The 18,118-nt window shown below is 37.8% G+C and overlaps 1 protein-coding gene across 1 annotated transcript in view; it reads right to left on the minus strand.

Moving 5' to 3' along the window:
• TNIP3 (TNFAIP3 interacting protein 3) overlaps positions 1-18,118 on the minus strand; it is an 85,162-nt gene that overhangs the window by 26,403 nt on the left and 40,641 nt on the right. The window contains exons 3-5 of the mRNA XM_023219906.1: positions 6,766-6,852; positions 3,828-3,908; positions 1,338-1,403 (exon numbers count right to left, since the gene is read on the minus strand). Of these exons, the coding sequence (XP_023075674.1) occupies positions 1,338-1,403; positions 3,828-3,908; positions 6,766-6,852 (234 nt within the window). The remainder of the gene's footprint in view (positions 1-1,337; positions 1,404-3,827; positions 3,909-6,765; positions 6,853-18,118) is intronic.

The following is an 18,118-nucleotide window of genomic DNA, read 5'->3' on the forward strand; positions in this document are numbered from 1 at the left end:
AACGCCCCACCCCAGGACGTCCCCTAAGGAGAGGTCCTAGTTCCCACCGTCCCTAACACAGATCGGGATACTCGCGTTTCAAAGGGAGCTTGGCCTTGCACCAAAACAGCCTCCAGCCCTTCCTTCTTTTCTCCTAAACCACCCCTACTTCAGAGGGAATAAAAGACTTAGACCACACCCAGGAAATTCTCTAGGTTTGTTATCCTAGTCTCAACGCTCCAGGTGAGCCTAGCCTGGTCTGGAAAAGGCAATGAGGGGCAGCAGGTTAGGTAGAATATGCCTACACCAGAGAAAAACAGACATGGCCTTTAATTTATCAGTAATTTGCAGCATTTGAACTCCTACTAGGTGCCAAATCACTCTGATGACAGAGTGACAGGTCCTCAGAGTGACCACAGTCCAGAGCGAGAATCTTAGAGACGGGTGCGTCTTCCAAGATGAGGATTATAGCCATCATGAACACTGTCTTCACACACCTGCAAGCCATTCGAGAAAGCAGCTTAAGCATTCTCTCTGGGATCATCATCTTGAACGTTTACAGACCTGTATTGCCCCAGCAGGGATATTGCAAGGCTGCCTGACCATTGCCTGATGCAGTGGGAACATTATCCTGAATCTTTTAAATTCAATACCTTTGGGTAACAAAATGAGGAGGAAAGGAACAATGCTGCTATATTATAATACTCATGGTCAAGTTTCTTAATACTGAATTATTTAGGGGAAAGTACTTTCTCTTTTTATCTCTTTTTGAAGATAGAATAATTTTAAATTATAAATTGTCTTTTATGTATTAAAGGAGGTTTTCTTCCAAAAGCCCCTTTCTCACCAGAGCTTTTTAAGAGTAAATGTGCTTTAGATGGAAGAGGAGATTGTCCCATTTTTCCTCACACTTTCACTGTTACCACCATTTGTTTCTCTATTTGTGGAAAACAGCTCATGCTATCTAATTAAAGAAGTAGGGCTAACCTGGCATAAACAGTATGAACTTTAAACCATATCTCACCTCACATATAACTGTGTATTTGTGGCTTCTAGGGACAAAGGTAAGGCTGGGATACTCTGTGAGCCATGATAAATGTGCATAAGAACTCTTGAGACATCACTGGGGGCCATTTTTGCACTTTTCTTTAGCTGTTGTTCAAGATGACTCACCGACACCGTTCATTAATCTTCAGTGCCATGAGACCAATACTACACTCAGCACCCTCCCCCATCATTTTCCAACAGTTGGCTATCCACAAAGCTCTTTGTAGCTGAAATCAATAAGACTTTTCACACAATTGGCCCCACCAGGATAATGGATTTAAAGAAAATACCGAATAGAGAGAGATATTTACCTTTCTTTCATATAACTCTTTCATACTTCTAAATTGCTGATCCCATTGCTGGTTAACTTCCAGGAGCTGAAATTATTAAAATTTGGGGAATCAACAAAGAATTTCTGCCCATTTGGAAATTTTTTAAAAAAGAAATTACTTTCTGAGCTTATTAAGATTTTAGAAGCCATGGATGAAGAAAATATTTTTTTCATCAAGTTCTGGTTGTGCTGGGATGATTAAATTGAACACACTCCCACCTTTTCACAACTGCTTCTTATATGAAAAACTATTGGCCGGGCACGATGGCCTCATGCCTGTAATCCCACCACTCTGGGAGGCCAAGGTGGGTGGGATCACTTGAGGTCAAGAGTTCGTGACCAACCTGCCGAACATGGTGAAATCCCGTCACTACTAAAAATACAAAAATTAGCCGGACGTGGTGACATGCACCTGTAGTACCAGCAACTCAGGAGGCTGAGGCAGGAGAATCACTTGAACCCAGGAGGCGGAGGTTGCTGTGAGCCAAGATCATGCCACTGCACTCCAGCCTGGGCAACAGAGCGAGACTCCATCTCACAAAAAGAAAAGAAACGAAAAGAAAAGAAAAGAAAAGAGAGGAGAGGAGAAGAGAGGGGAGGGGAGGGACTATTAAGTCGTGCGTGTATCTTGACAAGGCAGCTGAACAGTTTATCAGTAACTTTTAACTTTTCTTAGTTATTTGAATTTTCATTTTCTTTGTTTAATCCAACCACAATCTGATAAAAAATTTGTAAGTATTAATGATTTTCTGTAAGATTTCTTCATTCATGAAGGTTCTTTTCCCAAACTTTTTCGTGTTTTTCTATGTGCTTACACTGATTATAATGAAATATTTTTTCCAGCTCTTTTAAAGCAGAATTTATGCTAACAAAGCCTAGGCTCCATTAACTGATCATGATTTTCTTGCAATAATGTGCTTTAAAAGATTAACACATGATTTATAATAAATATTCAACAAATAGATAATATCACCATTTTGAAAATTTTGAGTTTCAAGAAATTATAGTTTTGTCGTAAGACAATATTTAGATGCATTTTAGGCTGGAAATAATTTAAAGATCTTAAAACTATCTGCTAATTAGAAGGCAGAAGAAATGCTATGATATGTGGTTAGCTTTTTGTTGGGGAAGTTTGTAGTTTTCTGCATTAAGAGAAATTCCAACACTTAGGGATATGGAACAGACACTGAGAAGATAGTGGTAATGACTAAAAACTAGCAAGACTTTCTCCTAATTAAAAAGCAAATTACTGAATCCAGAGTGGCAGTTACTAGGTAACTCTTATGCCTAAAATACATGTCATTATTTAGTATGAAATTGTATAATATTATTATATCGAGAGTTACTTTGTTGGCATTTTAGGGATTCCATTGTGTATACTATAGTTATATTACTCTGCCATAGTTTAGTAATTTTCCAGAAGGTCACAATATTCTTCGCAGTATCAAAGAAGAGTAAAAGGCACCACAGAAGAGAACATGAAAGATTTAATACACAGAATGAATTAGAAAAGGAATTACAGACTGGGCACGGTGGCTAACTCCTGTAATCCCAGCACTTTGGGAGGCTGCAGTGGGCAGATCGCTTGAGGACAGGAGTTCGAGACCAGCCTGCCCAAAATGGCGAAACCACATTTTGTATCTCTACTAAAAATACAAATATTAGCTGGGCATGGTCGTGCACGCCTGTAATCCCAGCTACTGGGGAGGCTGAGGCACAAGAATCACTTGAACCTCAGAGGCAGAGGCTGCAGTGAGCTGAGATTGTGCCACTGCACTCCAGCCTGGGTGACAGAGCAACACTGTCTCAAAAAAAAGAAAAAAAAAAGAAGGAATTACGAAACTGACAATATACAGAGTGCTAAAATTGTTATACTTTTCACTACTTCCTCTGTCAAGAAGAGTAAAGAGGTTCTAACATTCATTAAGCTCAGAAAAATAAAACTCAAAATAATACCCATTAATTCACAGGAACATTTTAGAAACAAACTTTATTTATGACAATGCTTTTTAACTCCCATGTGTTTGGATGCCCAAACCCTGAAGTCATAGCACCTAAATCAGCCATACTTAAAGACTTTTCAAGTCACTCAAGAAACCTTGAGTTCCAAGGTGTGTGAAGTTGCAAGGCACAAAGGGCAAAGGTCATAAGCCATAAAGGATAAAGGCATAAAGGATAAAGTCACTTGGTTTGTGTGGAGGAAATATCTAAGATTTGAGAAAATTAGGATTATGTTACCAGACTTATTACTTTGTCATTTTTCATTCATCACTGCACAGACACTGAGACAAGTATGAGACATACAGGTGAATAAGAAAAAAGCATTTGCTCTCAAAATAGTGCAGTCCAGTATCTTAAAGATAAATACTGTGACCTGATAACAAAAATAAAAGGCACACGGATAATACATTATTTTATCCTCAGCATTAATCCATGGCACCTGTGGCTTTAGCGAATATTTCCAAGTTACCTCTTTTCTCTGTTTTTCTAAACACCTTATCTTTTGTTCAAGAGAATTTGTCAAGTTCTTTCTTGTTGATGATTCGGCACACTTAAAAAAAAAAGAAAAGAAAAGAAAAAAGATTGAAACAAAACTGTTTACAAAATAAACAGAAGTACTGCTCCTCACAAACACCATGCATTTGGCCAACTCTCCTGTTGCGATTTATAAAAATACCTGATTCTAGCAGTAATAATCCTCACACCCTAAGTCCTTCACAGTGGCTGGTGGAGGAATCAGCTTCATATTATGTTTTAGAATCCTTTATATAAATTAGTTACCATAATAATTCTGTAATAAATTATAAATATATCTATATTCTATAATGGATAAGTCAGAGATTAAAATTTTATGAATTTGGATTTCAATCCTTTTCCAAACAAATGACAATTCAGAAATCAGGTAAGTTTCATGGATATATTTTAGGCATTTTTATAGTAAACATTGCAAAAAAGTCATTTTGGTAGCTGTGCCCATGAACACGTATGTCAGTAATATTCTGAAAAGTAGACCCAGTAAAATCAGAGGAACGACAGAATCATCAAGAATAAAGATAAATACATACAGCTATTACTGTGTAATTACTGTGTAATTTTAGCCAGCTCCTTGAATAAAGTCACTAGGTTACTAGTTTAGATTAATAATAAATTACTGTCATAATGAAAAGTTTACCACCTTTCTTTTCAGTTATTTTTTTTCAGGAGTGAGAGTATTCATTTAAAGATAACACAAAAGCTGTGGAAACTGTCTGCCATCTGCCTAAATCAACTAAGAACAACATTTACTTAAATAAAGGATTGATTCCTCTATAATAATTCAATAATCTTATTACTATCTCATCCCAGAGTCATATAAGTAATACAATGAATTGGGTGATGAGAGTAGTTCCTACATCTGTAATCAGTTTCAGGCTTATTAGTTACCGTGGGCCACTAAATTGCTTAAAGTTGTTCATGAACAATTAAGAAATATTTTCAGAACATGTTGTGGTCTTTGCCAAAAATGTGTAAAGGAAATTGTTATTTTGCAATCGTCATGGTATTTCAAGCACTTTTTTCATCAGAAATTATTTATAAAGGTGTATTTTCAATCTTTTCTCTGTTTATTTATGTTTCGGCATTTTAGGGTTTGATGGTATTTTATGTAAGCATAGATGTTCTCGTTTCCTTAGCTTCTTCCTATTTAGACCTATGTTACAATTAAGACCACATTTGAAAAGAGACAGTCTTCTATGGGTAAATAAATTCTGAATGATTGTATTTGCTTTTGACCTCAAGAAACTGGTCTGGCTGAGCACCAAGAGTGACACTGAAACCCAAGTGTCAAGTATGTTGGGGCCCGTAGTTGGATCTTCTTCTTTTTGGGAAGACTTCCAAGAAACTGGACCATTCTGGGTTAGAACAGACTAACTATTAAGCGTCTTTGATCTGGAAAATGCTGTGAGCCAACCCTACTTAGTGTATCTTGAGGTCATCAGCAAAGTAGGGCCACAGTAAGACTGGATTTTAGAACAGTGGTTCTCACCAAAAGAGCACATGAAATCACCGTTAAGCTTGCTAAACGTCAAGCATCCTGAACACTGGATCAGAATTTCTAGAAGAGCAGCCAGGGCACCTCTACTTCTAATATATTTCCTAGGTAATCTTGATTCACAGTAAAGTTCAATATATTCCCATTCTAGGGAATAAATTATGGGTGCTCAAAAATGGCTCCTCTCTGTTTGTGATGTAGACAAAAATCTGTGATTGGCAAGTGTTTGTATGTCCCTGACTTTGGGAACCCAGATGTGGAACAATGAGACAGTGTGCTTTTTGTTTGTTTCTCCATAAATAATTTTCTCTGGAAGAAAATTATAATATGTTTCACCCTTGGTTTTTCTTTCATAAATAAAAATTACTGAAAATCTAGATACCAAATCTGCAAGAGACTCTATTTGTAACTACAGGAGTACTAGTTTTTGAAATTCATAAGTAATATTCAGTTATAAGTGGGGGAGGATAGGAGGGAGGAAAGATAGAAAACATAGTGAATAGGAATGGCAGGTAAGTCACAAATGTATCACCAGAGCTTTCTCTGGAGATTAATCAACATTTTGCTATAGTTCATATGTCTCAAGTTTCTATAAAATAAAGCAAAATTAATCAAATACAAAGGTTTGGGGGACCTTTTCCTTTGTATTTACTTTGCTTTGCAGTTCCTAATGAAGGCATCTGATTTGCAGTAACTACAAAGATTTTCAGTCATTGCTTCTAGTAAGGGCTGCTTACAGAACAGTTATTCCCTATAAATAATTTCCTATAATTATTCCCTATAAAGTAGAATTTGTGTTCAAAGCATATGGGCACTTCTTTCTCTATGATAACATCCTTACCAATGCATATTCAAGGTCTGATGCTACCAAATTAAAAACTTAAATGAACAGAAGTTTCCATTTAGTTTCCCATTATACCTTGGTTATCTGTAAAAGAAAACTAGAAAATATTTGAATTCATTCATTCAATTAGCAGTAGTCTCTGTTGCTGAACAAAATCTATGGTGCCAATTGTAAATATATAAAAATGTTACTACAGATACTCTATTGTTTAAATATGTTTTATTTCTACCCACACCAATATAGTATTCTTTTCAGATTTTATATAGAACCAAATACCTCTAAATCAAGAACAAAATAAGGAACCCACAGAATTGGAAGGCTGAAAGGAATTTCAGCCCAGTGGGTTAAAAGCAATGTACTGGTTACTTAGATTTTTTTTTTCTATGTTACATAATATTGGTTAAAACTGTAGAGCAAATCTTAGCTAAAGAAAGCAAACTAGCCATTTCTATTCTTATTAAGTGCAAAATTGACCACTAGAAATGCCATCAATGCTAGATGTGATCAACTCATCTCCTAGAAATATGTTCTTACCTCGTTATGCTCTGTAGAACGTTCTGCAGCAGTCATTCTAGATGTGCCCTGTACAAAATGTGCCATGGAAGCTGTTTTTCCTGGAGTCTTGGAAAGCAGAAAGAAAAAGAGGGGAAAAATGTCTCTTATGATATATTTTAGGGTGAGAGCAAATATACAAAATTTAAAAAACGCACATCACCATTAACTCAATAGAAAATAGCAGCAATAGGTTTTCATTAAAAATGAACAGCAGTGACTGTGGATAGGAATTACACAGAATAAAGTTATAAGCACTGCAACTGTGATTTTAACTTTTCTTCTCTTCCAAATAGGGATTTCCCAGGATGTCTCAAATAGGCAGGCTGTGACTAAGACCTGGGGCAGATTAGCCTTGCTATGGTATGTAAATCGTCATTCTTCCTTTACTGGCAGTTTCTCCCACTGGAGGAGGAAGTTCTCCACCACAGAAAGCCTGGGCAATCCAAGTGTTTCCTCAGTAGCCTAACTGCTATAAATTCATTGTATTTCCCAGAGCAATTAGGTAACTGTTGACTTTTTGACAGCTCGGTTTCCCTAAAGGCAAGATTTTCTGGCAATGCCTTCTAAATGTGATTGTAGCTTGGTAGAACTTAATGAGTCATAGATAATTCTATAAGTGCCACTAATTCTTATAGAAATAAAAGGGAAATAATTCATCGTAAAGAAAATGGGCATTGTTTGCAAATCTAATCTTCTATATTGGCAGAAAGGTTAAACTTGCCTCTCAAGTTTAAGACTGTCTTTTCTATAAATCAAGTCCAGATTTTCTCCATGACTCATTTGAAGTGAAATCTTCTCATGGAGAATCTTTTTAGTTTTAATTAGTTGACTGCTGTCATTTTAGAGGCCTTGAGGTAATGGAGCACTACTGGGTGGTACAGATAAAAGCGTGGAAATGGCAGATACCTGGAGCTACATAAATGAACTGCGATGAAACAGAAGACCTCATTTTGGACTTGGAACAAAAAAAAGAGGCAAGGAATACAAAAAGGGAAAGAATGTGTAACTAAAAGGAGAAAAGAATTTATTGTCAATCATTTAACTTCATTAGACCTGCCTACAAGATATTCACATATATATGGGATAAAGCCTTAAATTCCTAAAATTCAAAAGGGAGTGATTGAGTGTCCCACATTTGGCCCTCCCATTTCTCCTGAATATCTCCCCCTACTCTCCAACTCTCCCCTGTGCTCCAGCCATCCTGACTGACCTCCCTTTCCTGAAATGAGTGAGCTGGTTCTACGCCCCTGAGCTCTGTGCATGCTGTTCTTGCCACTTCAGATGTCTCCTCTCTGTGCTCTCCATCCAACCTTGTGGCTGGAGAAACCTACAGTCAGTGCTTCTATTTCCTTCTGATCTCCTCTTGACCTCCTCTAATCAGCTAAGAAGAGCGCTTCATCATGCATTATGATTACATATTTCCATGTTCCTCTATTCATCTCTGTGTCCACAGCAGCCAGGCACTGAGCTGTCTGGCACACAGCAGGCGTTCAACACATTTTGCTACATGAATAAATGGATGAATATCTATATAATGATATACCAAATCGATGAACTTTTTGCTAGTTTGTGTGTGTGTGTGTGTGTGTGTGTACTTTCTTCTGGTTTCTTGTTATGTTTTGGTCTATGCTTGAGTGAAAGGGAGTGACGCTGCTTTAAGGCAAAATCCAAAACTACAGGTAGGAGTCAAATTGTTCATTCAGGGTTCTGAAAGTAAAAGTTACAACTCACATAAGATCTGACTTTAGGGTATAGAGGCGGTGATTTCCTGAACTGACACTTTATCAACGCTAAAATCTGCTCATCAGAAAAGAAAAAGAAAACTCTATTGTAAAAATATTTTTCTTCTGAAACATACCACGCACATACACATTCCACAGTTTTATACAGTTTAAGGTTCCCTTCAGCTTTAACTTTGTATTTGGTAGTAATAAACTAGGGATGTGGTAACATTGACCCAGAAAAGTGGGTCGGAAGAACATTTTCTTGCCAGGAAATACCATCCTTGGCATTGTGCCTCTTGAGTCTCCCCTGTAAAGTATTCTGATGCACATACATTGTTAGGTGCGATGGCTTCTATTAAGTGGAAATTCTATACCTTTATATCTTTCATTACAATTCCTTTTCCTCTTCTACTATGCAGATAAACAACAAACAGGTTTTCCATTAGCTCAAGAGAGCCATATGATTATTTATGAATAAGTAATAACTCTTCTGAAGAACCACAAGTTTGGTTTCAGAAAAGCAAGACTTTCAATAGGCCATCCCTAAGAATTAATTGGGTCTTTTCTGTTACATATGCTCTCTTCACTTCACCTCCATCCCTCTCACATGGTGCCACATATTTTAAGAGTCTGGCTTTGAGTCAAGCTTTGTTTCATGAGAAGTCTCGCTAGCTGAAATCATTTTCAGAGAAACAGAGGTGTCATTCCATGTTTCCAAGGCTATTGTGAAGAGTCTTCATTTCTGAAGTCACTAAAATATTATACAGAGGAAATAAAATTAAAATTAAAATTAAGAAAGGGAAATGTGGTAAAGGAACAAGGACTACCAGTCACTGGTCTGTAACCATCATTCTAGTGGACAATAATTATCTTAAAATTAGTCCAAGAGGAGAGCACCATATTTCTATAAGTAATCAGAAGCATTCTTTGGCAGGTAAAAGAAACATGGCTTTTTCCTTTGTATGCTTTTAGAATGGGAGCTGAAAAATCTTGTTTGTTTCCTGAATCTATTTGCATGAATTTTTAAGTGTATGTGCTATGTAGGTAGGAAAGAAAGGATCAGTAATGACTAGAAGATCTAGCTCTAGAATGTGATCTGGATTCACAGCTTGGCTCTACCACTCCCTGCTTGTGAATTTGGTCATCTAAGATGCTTAAGGTCTCTAAGGCTCAATTTCCATTTTATACAATGGGATAGTAATAGTATTTTCCTAGGGTTGCTATGTGAGCTTAGATAGTAATAACAATTTGACTCTAAAGATAGGAACATCAATCAAATTATTTATGAAACAAATAGTATGACAAAAGGAAAGGGAAACCCACAATTTATGCATCACTCACTCTGTACTTGACATTATGTGGGTTCCAAAGGAAAACAAAAGCAAAATTCCCTGCTTATGATAAAATGTACGTATACATACACACGTGTGTGTGGCTGTGTGTGTGTGTCAATATATAAACTTGAAAAACTAAACAGTAAATGAGAACTGGGAAATAAATGATAGAGACAATAAAGCCTGTAAGAATTCAGAGGACAGAGTGTTCATTCTCACCTTCAATAGCTATGGAAAGAGTCAGTTTCTGCTGGGCCTTGAAGGGTAGATAGGATTTTGATAGAGAGTGAAAGCTGAGCTATAAATGCTGTAAAGGGAGCAAAGTAAGAAACAGAACACAACTGGGCAAACCTAGGTATGAAGGATTCTGACAAATCCAGTTTAACTAGAATAGGGTCCATGTGGCATTTCTAAAGTTGATTTGGATGAAAACATAAAATATTTTAATTTCAGATTAAGACATGTTGACCTTATAGGCCATAGGGAGTTACGAAAGACCTTTGGGCAAAGGAATTACATGATCAAAGTGGTTTTTTAATTGGTTCTAGTTCATCATGTATTAAATGGGAGAGATTGGAAACTGCAATGTAGTTAATATTGCAATGTAATAATATTAGCAAAACTAATATTCAAAATGTTTATTTTAACAGCTTGTGACAATCAAAATATTTAGCAATCAGTTCACCAGGGGCACTAGGAATGGACCATACCCCTGGACTCGAGACTCCTATATTAATTGCTTAATTGTCATCTCTGCTTGTATGCAAAATAATTGCCTCCTTCTTTACCTGACCTGTTTGATCAGGATAACTTGTTTATGATTTTCCCTGCAAAACTTGCCTTCCTTCTTACAATTAATAACACCTTTTATTCTCCAGATTGAAAATCTTGGAGTCATCCTTGACTCCTCTTTCTCTTACAGCCTGTATCCAATCTATCTGAACATTTTGTAGGCTTTTTGAAAATATATCCAGACAGGGGAGGAACACATTACCACAAAAGCCTAGAGACTTCTCAGTTTAATGAGCAAGTGGCAAGGTGAAATCAACTTACCTTTTTTTTTTTTTTTTTTGAGACAGAGTCTTGCTCTGTCACCCAGGCTGGAGTGCAGTGGCACAATCTCGCCTCAATGCAACCTCTGCTTCCCGGGTTCAAGTAATTCTCCTGCCTCAGCCTCCCAAGTAGCAGGGATTACAGGCATGTGCCACCACACCCAGCTAATTTTTTTGTAGAGACAGGGTTTCACCATATTGGCCAGGCTGGTCTCGAACTCCTGACCTTGTGATCCACCCGCCTTGGCCTTCCCCAAGTGCTGGCATTACAGGCATAAGCCAACATACCCAGCCTTTTTCTTTTTTGTTTTCTATTTTTTTGTTTTGTTTTGTTTTTGAGACAGAGTTACATTCTGTAGTACAGGCTGGAGTACACTGGTAAAATCATAGCTCACTGTAAGCTCCAACTCCTGGGCTCAAGCAATCCAGCTGCCTCAGCGTCTTGAGTAGCTACAGTTGTATACCACCACACCTGGCTATTTGTACCTTTTAAATTTTTGTAGAGATGGGGCCTCACTATATTGCCCACACTGGTCTTGAACTATTGGCCTGAAATAATCCTCCCACCTCAACTTCTCAAAAAAAAAAAAAAATGCCTTTTAATAACTTTTTCAAAATGAGGACTTTAATATTTGCTTCCTGATTTTATTCATAGGAACATTTTTAAGAGCGTATCCAGCAGTGACTGATCTCTGACTGTTTGTCAAACCTAGTTCCACCACTTGCTAGTTATGTGACCCTGCGCAAGATGATTGGCATTTTTGCATTCACACCAACTCACCATCATCTTTTAGCTGGATTATTGCAATAACCTAAGGGCTTTCCTGCTTCTATTTTTGCTCCTACTCGCCCCCCCCCCCCCGACCCATTATTAATACAGTGGCCAATGTGAGGCTTTTAAAATGTCATTTTGTGCTCAGAACCTTTCAGTGGCTTCCCATGTCACTCAGAGTGAAAGCAGAACTCTTTACAGTGGCTAGCAAGGTCCTACACAATCTAGCCCAGGCCCCTCTGACTTCATTCTTGGTATCCTTCTGTTAGTTCATTCTGTGCCATGTCCTGGCCACAGTGTTGCCCCTTGAACCTGCTCTCTCTTGCCTAGAACTATCTTTTCCCTAGATGTCCACATGGTACATCCCCCGACCTTTGATAGGTAATGGTGTAAGTGACATCTGTTTACTGAGTCTTTACTTGGCCTCCCAATGTAAAATTGCTCTCCACCCTAGCACTTTCCATTCACCTTTGCTGCTTTATTTTTCCATAGCACTATATTTTTTTCTTCTTTTTGTTGATTGCCGCCTGACACTAGATTGTAAACTCCATGCTAGCAACTTTTGTATATTGTGTTCACTCTGTATTTCTCGAGGCTAAAGTAGTGCCATTTTAGTGCCTGCGCATGTTCACGTGGGAGTCAGACACACACAAATTGCCTTCTTTACCCTGAAACAAATTTATGATGTTCTCAAATCAGGTATCTTCTCAAGAGATACGAGATCTAAAGATCAGAAACTTCAACTTTTTGGCTTCCAACTAGTAAATCACCTCTCTTTGTTCCCCCAAACCTGGTTTTGAACAAGCAGAGTCAGGGGATGGGGTGTCACAGATTCCACAGCCTCTTGGGGGATATATGCTCACGTCCCTCCTGGTTGGAACTCTGAAACAATGCTCCTATGCAATATAGTGAGGTTGTTTGCAGTCTGTTTTGATTATACATTTTTAGTTTTTAGGGCACGTCAGATACATTAGAAGGCAAATCGGCTTTTGTTGACGAGTCTGTAGCCTCTATAAAACTGCAGACTTTGTGAAATCCATGTTTAAAGATTTCTGACTGCCCCACAAAGCAGTAAACAATCTGACTCACCTTGACCATCAGCTCCTCTAAGAAGGCTCCCCTGGTCCTCCAGAGTGGAGTTAGCTACTTCCTTCCTGAGATCTCATGGTGCTTTGTGAAGCATTAACTCTCGCACTTATTGTAAAGCAGTTGTTAATTGTATGTACCTTTCTCCTCTGAGTTGCTATAAGCTTCTTGAAGATGAGGTCAGTATTTATCATTTTAGCCTTGGGAACTACCACAGTACCTTCAGGGTACAGAGTAGTAGTACAATACATTTTTATTGAATGGGTCCATTTATGTATGAATCTATAGTACAAAATCATAGCACATCCCTGCTTTTCAGAACACAGTCCAGAACACACAATGATCACAGGGATACACAAAGTTGCAGGCTTTGCCTCCAAACCAGAAATGATCAGGTAGGACTGTAACACATGTTTAAAGAGCTGGCCTGTTTCCGTGTATTTTCTTTTTATTCATTTTATAGGCAAATATTTTACTTTATCCTATTTTGGTTACGTGATCAATATTCTTTAGCGTTCATACAAATGCCTCTTAAAATTTTTTACTTGATTTTGATTACTATTTAATAAATAAAAAATATAAATAATTAGATATGCTATGGGAAAAAATTTAAAAGGCAGAACTGTTGTCTTTAATGATATTTTCTACATTTTCATGGTGCTTTCTAAGATCTTATAAGTTAATATATTGAAGTATTAACTGATGATCCTCCAAAACACACACTATTCTTTTGTTTTATGTAGCTAATTCTTTCTTTGCTCGGTAAGAGATTTTTTTTTTTTTTTTTTAAAGAAGGAATCTCGCTCTGTCACTCAGGCTGGAGTGCAGTGGCATGATCTCAGCTCACTGCAACCTCCACCTCCCGAGTTCAAGAAATTCTTCTGCCTTAGCCTCTCAAGTAGCTGGGATTACAGGTGCCTGCCACCATGCCCTGCTAATTTTTGTACTTTTAGTAGAGTTGGGGTTTCGTCACATTGGCTAGGCTGGTCTCAAACTCTTGACCTCAGGTGATCTGCCCATCTCGGCCTCCCAAAGTACTGAGATTATAGGCATGAGCCACCATGCCTTGCCAGTAAGGGATAACTTTTGTCAGATTAAGTTTGTCGTAGAATAAAAAGAGGAGAACAGCCCCTGTTTGGGCTTTGCATTTCAAAATAGACTCTCCAAACTGTAGATACCATCTGGAAAATCAAATCTTTGAATTTCAAGAGCTAATGTTTTCAAAACAATTTTTAAAGATTTTAGGCTAATTTATTTTGTGCAATTTATTTTGAAATGCCTCAAAAAGTAACATGAGTTGATGGATTAAAAGAGGGATGGATAGATGGATGAATAAATGGTGAACAAGTAGAGTAAAATGTTCATGTTCATGGCAGAATTTTGATGGTGGGTATATGCGTATACCACACAATTCTTTCAACTTTGCTACGTGTTTGAAATGTTCATGATAAAATGTTAGGGGAAAAGTCTGAATTAAGGCATAAAAACTTATACTAAGAATAACTGATTAAAAAAATGAGTAGATGAAGAGTCAGTGTAACCTGTCCTTACCACTTTCACCATCTGCCCCAGAAGAGTAAAGGTTTCATGCCCCAGGAAAATGAAAATGAATCAGGCAAAAAGAGTACTGCCTGGATGTTTCTCAGTTCTCATGAGGAAATGCAGCCCTACTACTCTTCTTCTTCTCCTTCTCCTTCTCCTTCTCCTTCTTCTTCTTCTTCTTTTTTGAGATGAAGTCTCGCACTGTCACCTAGGCTGGAGTGCAGTGATGCAATCTTGGCTTACTGCAACCTCTGCCTCCCAGGTTCAAGCGATTCTCCTGCCTCAGCCTCCCAAGTAGTTGAGACTACAGGCATGAACCACCATGCCTGGCTAATTTTTTTGTATTTTTGGTAGACATAGGGTTTCACCATGTTGGTCAGGCTGGTCTTGAACTCCTGACCTCAAATGATCCACCTGCCTGAGCATCCCAAAGTGCTGGGATTACAGGCAGGAGCCACACCACACCTGGCCCCTATTCCCCTAATTCTAGGTACTCATCTATCATCTTCCAAATTGCTTACATTGAACATCAAAGAGCAGAGTCAGCTCCAGCCTTACTCACTGGGTTAAGTCCAGGGAAGGTACAAGCCTTGAAGAGAATTTCTCCACACCACCATGGTACACGGCTGTGACATGGCCTTACAACTTGTCTAAGTAGAGAGGTCCTGAGACAACTCAACCCTAGAGTGGTGTGGAAGCAGAGCCAGAAATTTCCTATGCTCCTGAGAAGGATGAAAGAGTGGCTAACTGAGGGTTTGAGGGGGCCTCAGAGTCAAACTGAGGAGGATGTAATGTTTACCATATGACCCTAAGGATAAGAGATGTGCTGAGTGACCTGGAAGCTTTAGTGATTGCCAGTGAGGATATAGGCCAGTGAAAAAAATCTGTAAGGGATAGACTACATCAGTGCCAATGGCAATGTCAGATGGGGGATCACTGTAGCCCTGATATCTCCAGCCCAAAGTTGCCAGAAAAATACATGATATCCAGTCAAATTTGAATTTCAGATAGACAACAGTTTTTTGCATGTTTGTCCCATACAATATTCTGCCATTTATCTGAAATTTAAATTTAGGTGAACATCCTATATTTCTATATGCCACATCTGGCAACCCTATTTCACCCAGATTATTTCACAAAATCTGTTCCACAAACCCTTAGGTACCATTACATGAAGGGATAGGGTAGAATTCTTGCATACCACTGCACAGAAAATATAAATTGCCTGAGAAAACACTGAAGTGACTGAAATTTTCTGCAGTCAACTAGATAAATTATTTTCCGAAGGACAAGCTACAGTTCCTAGAATGGAACTAAATTTAGTTTAGAAAACAAATAAAATTACTATTTTGTACTAAGGAGTTATGTGGTTTAAAATACTTTATTTGCTTCAATCTGAACTTCATAACAGCCCTGTAAGAAGAGGCATCTTTAATGTTAATGAGGACAAAGTTGAATTTAGAGATGGCAAATGACTTGCTCACAATTATGATGTAACAAATGGGTGGCTGAACCCATATCAGAGTTCATTTAGTCTTCCTGGTTTACTTCCCCCAAAGAACCTTTGATCTATGTTGGTAGACATAAATAACACACCTAAAAATTATAGCAGGAGACATCATTTAACAATGATGGAAAAGCAATGCGGGGGCCCAAGCCATTAGGAATATGATTCAGGGAAGTTTTACAGGAATTAAGCATTTTTTGAAGGATAGATATGAGGTAGCTTGACCTTTGATGTTGTATCCAAACAAAATCTTAACAAATTCCCACTACTGCTTGCCTAGAGATTAATTTCCATTTCCAAAATAGAAATTAGTGGTCAGAAAAGAGAAATTCAGTCTTTAAAAATTGTAGTGGTTAGAAAAGAGAAATTCAGCCTTTTAAAACTGTGATCTGTGTTTGAGTTTTTTTAAAAAAATTCTTTTCTCTGGAAGGAAATTAGCTGCTGATCATTTTATAGCAATGCAGATCATTCTGTTTTTCTCTTGTACTTTGCTCATGTGTTGAGTTCACCTTCATTCATGTATGCACTTTTTTCTTTGAGATGGAGTCTGGCTTGTTGCCCAGGCTGGAGTGCAATGGTGAGATCTCGGCTCACTGAAACCTCTGCCTCCCGAGTTTAAGCAATTCTCCTGCCTCAGCTTTCCAAGCAGCTGGGATTACAGGTGTGCGCCACCACACCCAGCTAATTTTTTTGTATTTTTAGTAGAGAGAGAGTTTCACCACTGTGGCCAAGCTTGTCTCAACTCCTGACCACAAGTGATCCACCCACCTCTGCCTCCCAAAGTGCTGGGATTACAGGTGTGAGCCATGGCACTCAGCCAATGTATGCATTCTTATATTAAATACTTATTGATTATTGTCTGTGGACCAAGTATTGTGCTTAGTACTAGAATATGAAGATGAGCAAAAGGCACATCTCAGTTGTATTTTCTGTTTTCTGAATATAAAATCTGAACATTAATGGGGACCACTCCATTGATGATGGAATCTTTTCTGCATCATTCCTGCCAAGGGGTTGTCCAGATTAGCTTGGATACTTCAGGTGAAAGAGAACTACCTTTTTCCTGAGGCAATATATTTCAACACTGTATCTATAGATTTAGACACTATTTTTAAATACCGCAAGTTATAATTATAAAAATTCAGAGACTAGGCATGGTGACTGAAACCTATAATCCCAACACTTTGGGAGGCTGAGATGGAGGAATCGCATGAGCCCAAAAGGTTGATGCTGTAGTGGGCCATGATCGCACCACTACACTAGTGGTGACAGAGCAAGACTGCTGGGTGACAGAGCAAGACTCTGTCTCTAAAATAATAATAATAATAAGCAAAATTTTAAAAAATTAAGAAAGAACATGTGCATATAAAGATGACACAGATAAATGGAAAAGCTAATGGTGAGTACTCAAAACATGGGTGATACAAAGAACACATAACAGAAGTGTTTTGTCTGAAAATAGGGCTGACTCAAAAAAAAATCTCCCAATATGCTAACCTAAAAAATTGCAAACATTTGCTAACTCAGTTTTAATGACAAACATTTATTTTAAAAAGAAATCAGAATAGCTATCTTCTTCACTGGGAAAAAAAGGAATAATTGATCTTATTTTTTTGCTTCTTATTCTAGAGTCCCATAAGAAAACATATTTACATACTTTGTGAGTTATGCCTCACTCTCACCACAAGTACAAAATAAAGTAAAAAGCGTTTTTGTTACATTTCATCTAGAAGGAGGACATGAGAATGACATGAACATTCTTCAGCAAGAGCTTACAGTGTCCATTTTGCTAGTACTGTTCCCATACCCATTCAAAAATATTTTCAATCAAACTAGAAATAAGAAGGCTTACTTGAGAAAGAAGACTTATGATGCATTAGATTCCAAAACCCAGCTCGGGTTGAGATGTCTCTAGGAGACATCCACATCCTGTCACAAAGCTAAACAGATCAAGAACATCATGAACACATTTGTTAAACAACTCTTATGAACATGTTATTTATGGTATCTCCCAAGCCCAATATTTTGCTTCCTTAACATTGTCATGAGTTTATACATTTCCTAACCCACAGGCTTATGCTGTTCTTCTTCTTACATTAAAAGGAATACCTATCCAAAACTTCTTCAGATTTACTTACTGAAGTCATGCAAGTCTGGAAGAAGACAAAGGTGGAGTGATAATTCCAAAAGTAAGAATAATACCTTTGGCTTTAAATGTCCATTCAGTAGAAACCCTGAGACCTCCAGTGCTTTTTCTTCTCTTTGTAGGGTTCTAGGAAGACTTATATTCTTCTAATTAACATTTATAATTTCCA

The sequence above is a fragment of the Piliocolobus tephrosceles genome, chromosome 3 (genome assembly GCF_002776525.5).
Source record: "Piliocolobus tephrosceles isolate RC106 chromosome 3, ASM277652v3, whole genome shotgun sequence".
NCBI lineage: Eukaryota > Metazoa > Chordata > Mammalia > Primates > Cercopithecidae > Piliocolobus > Piliocolobus tephrosceles.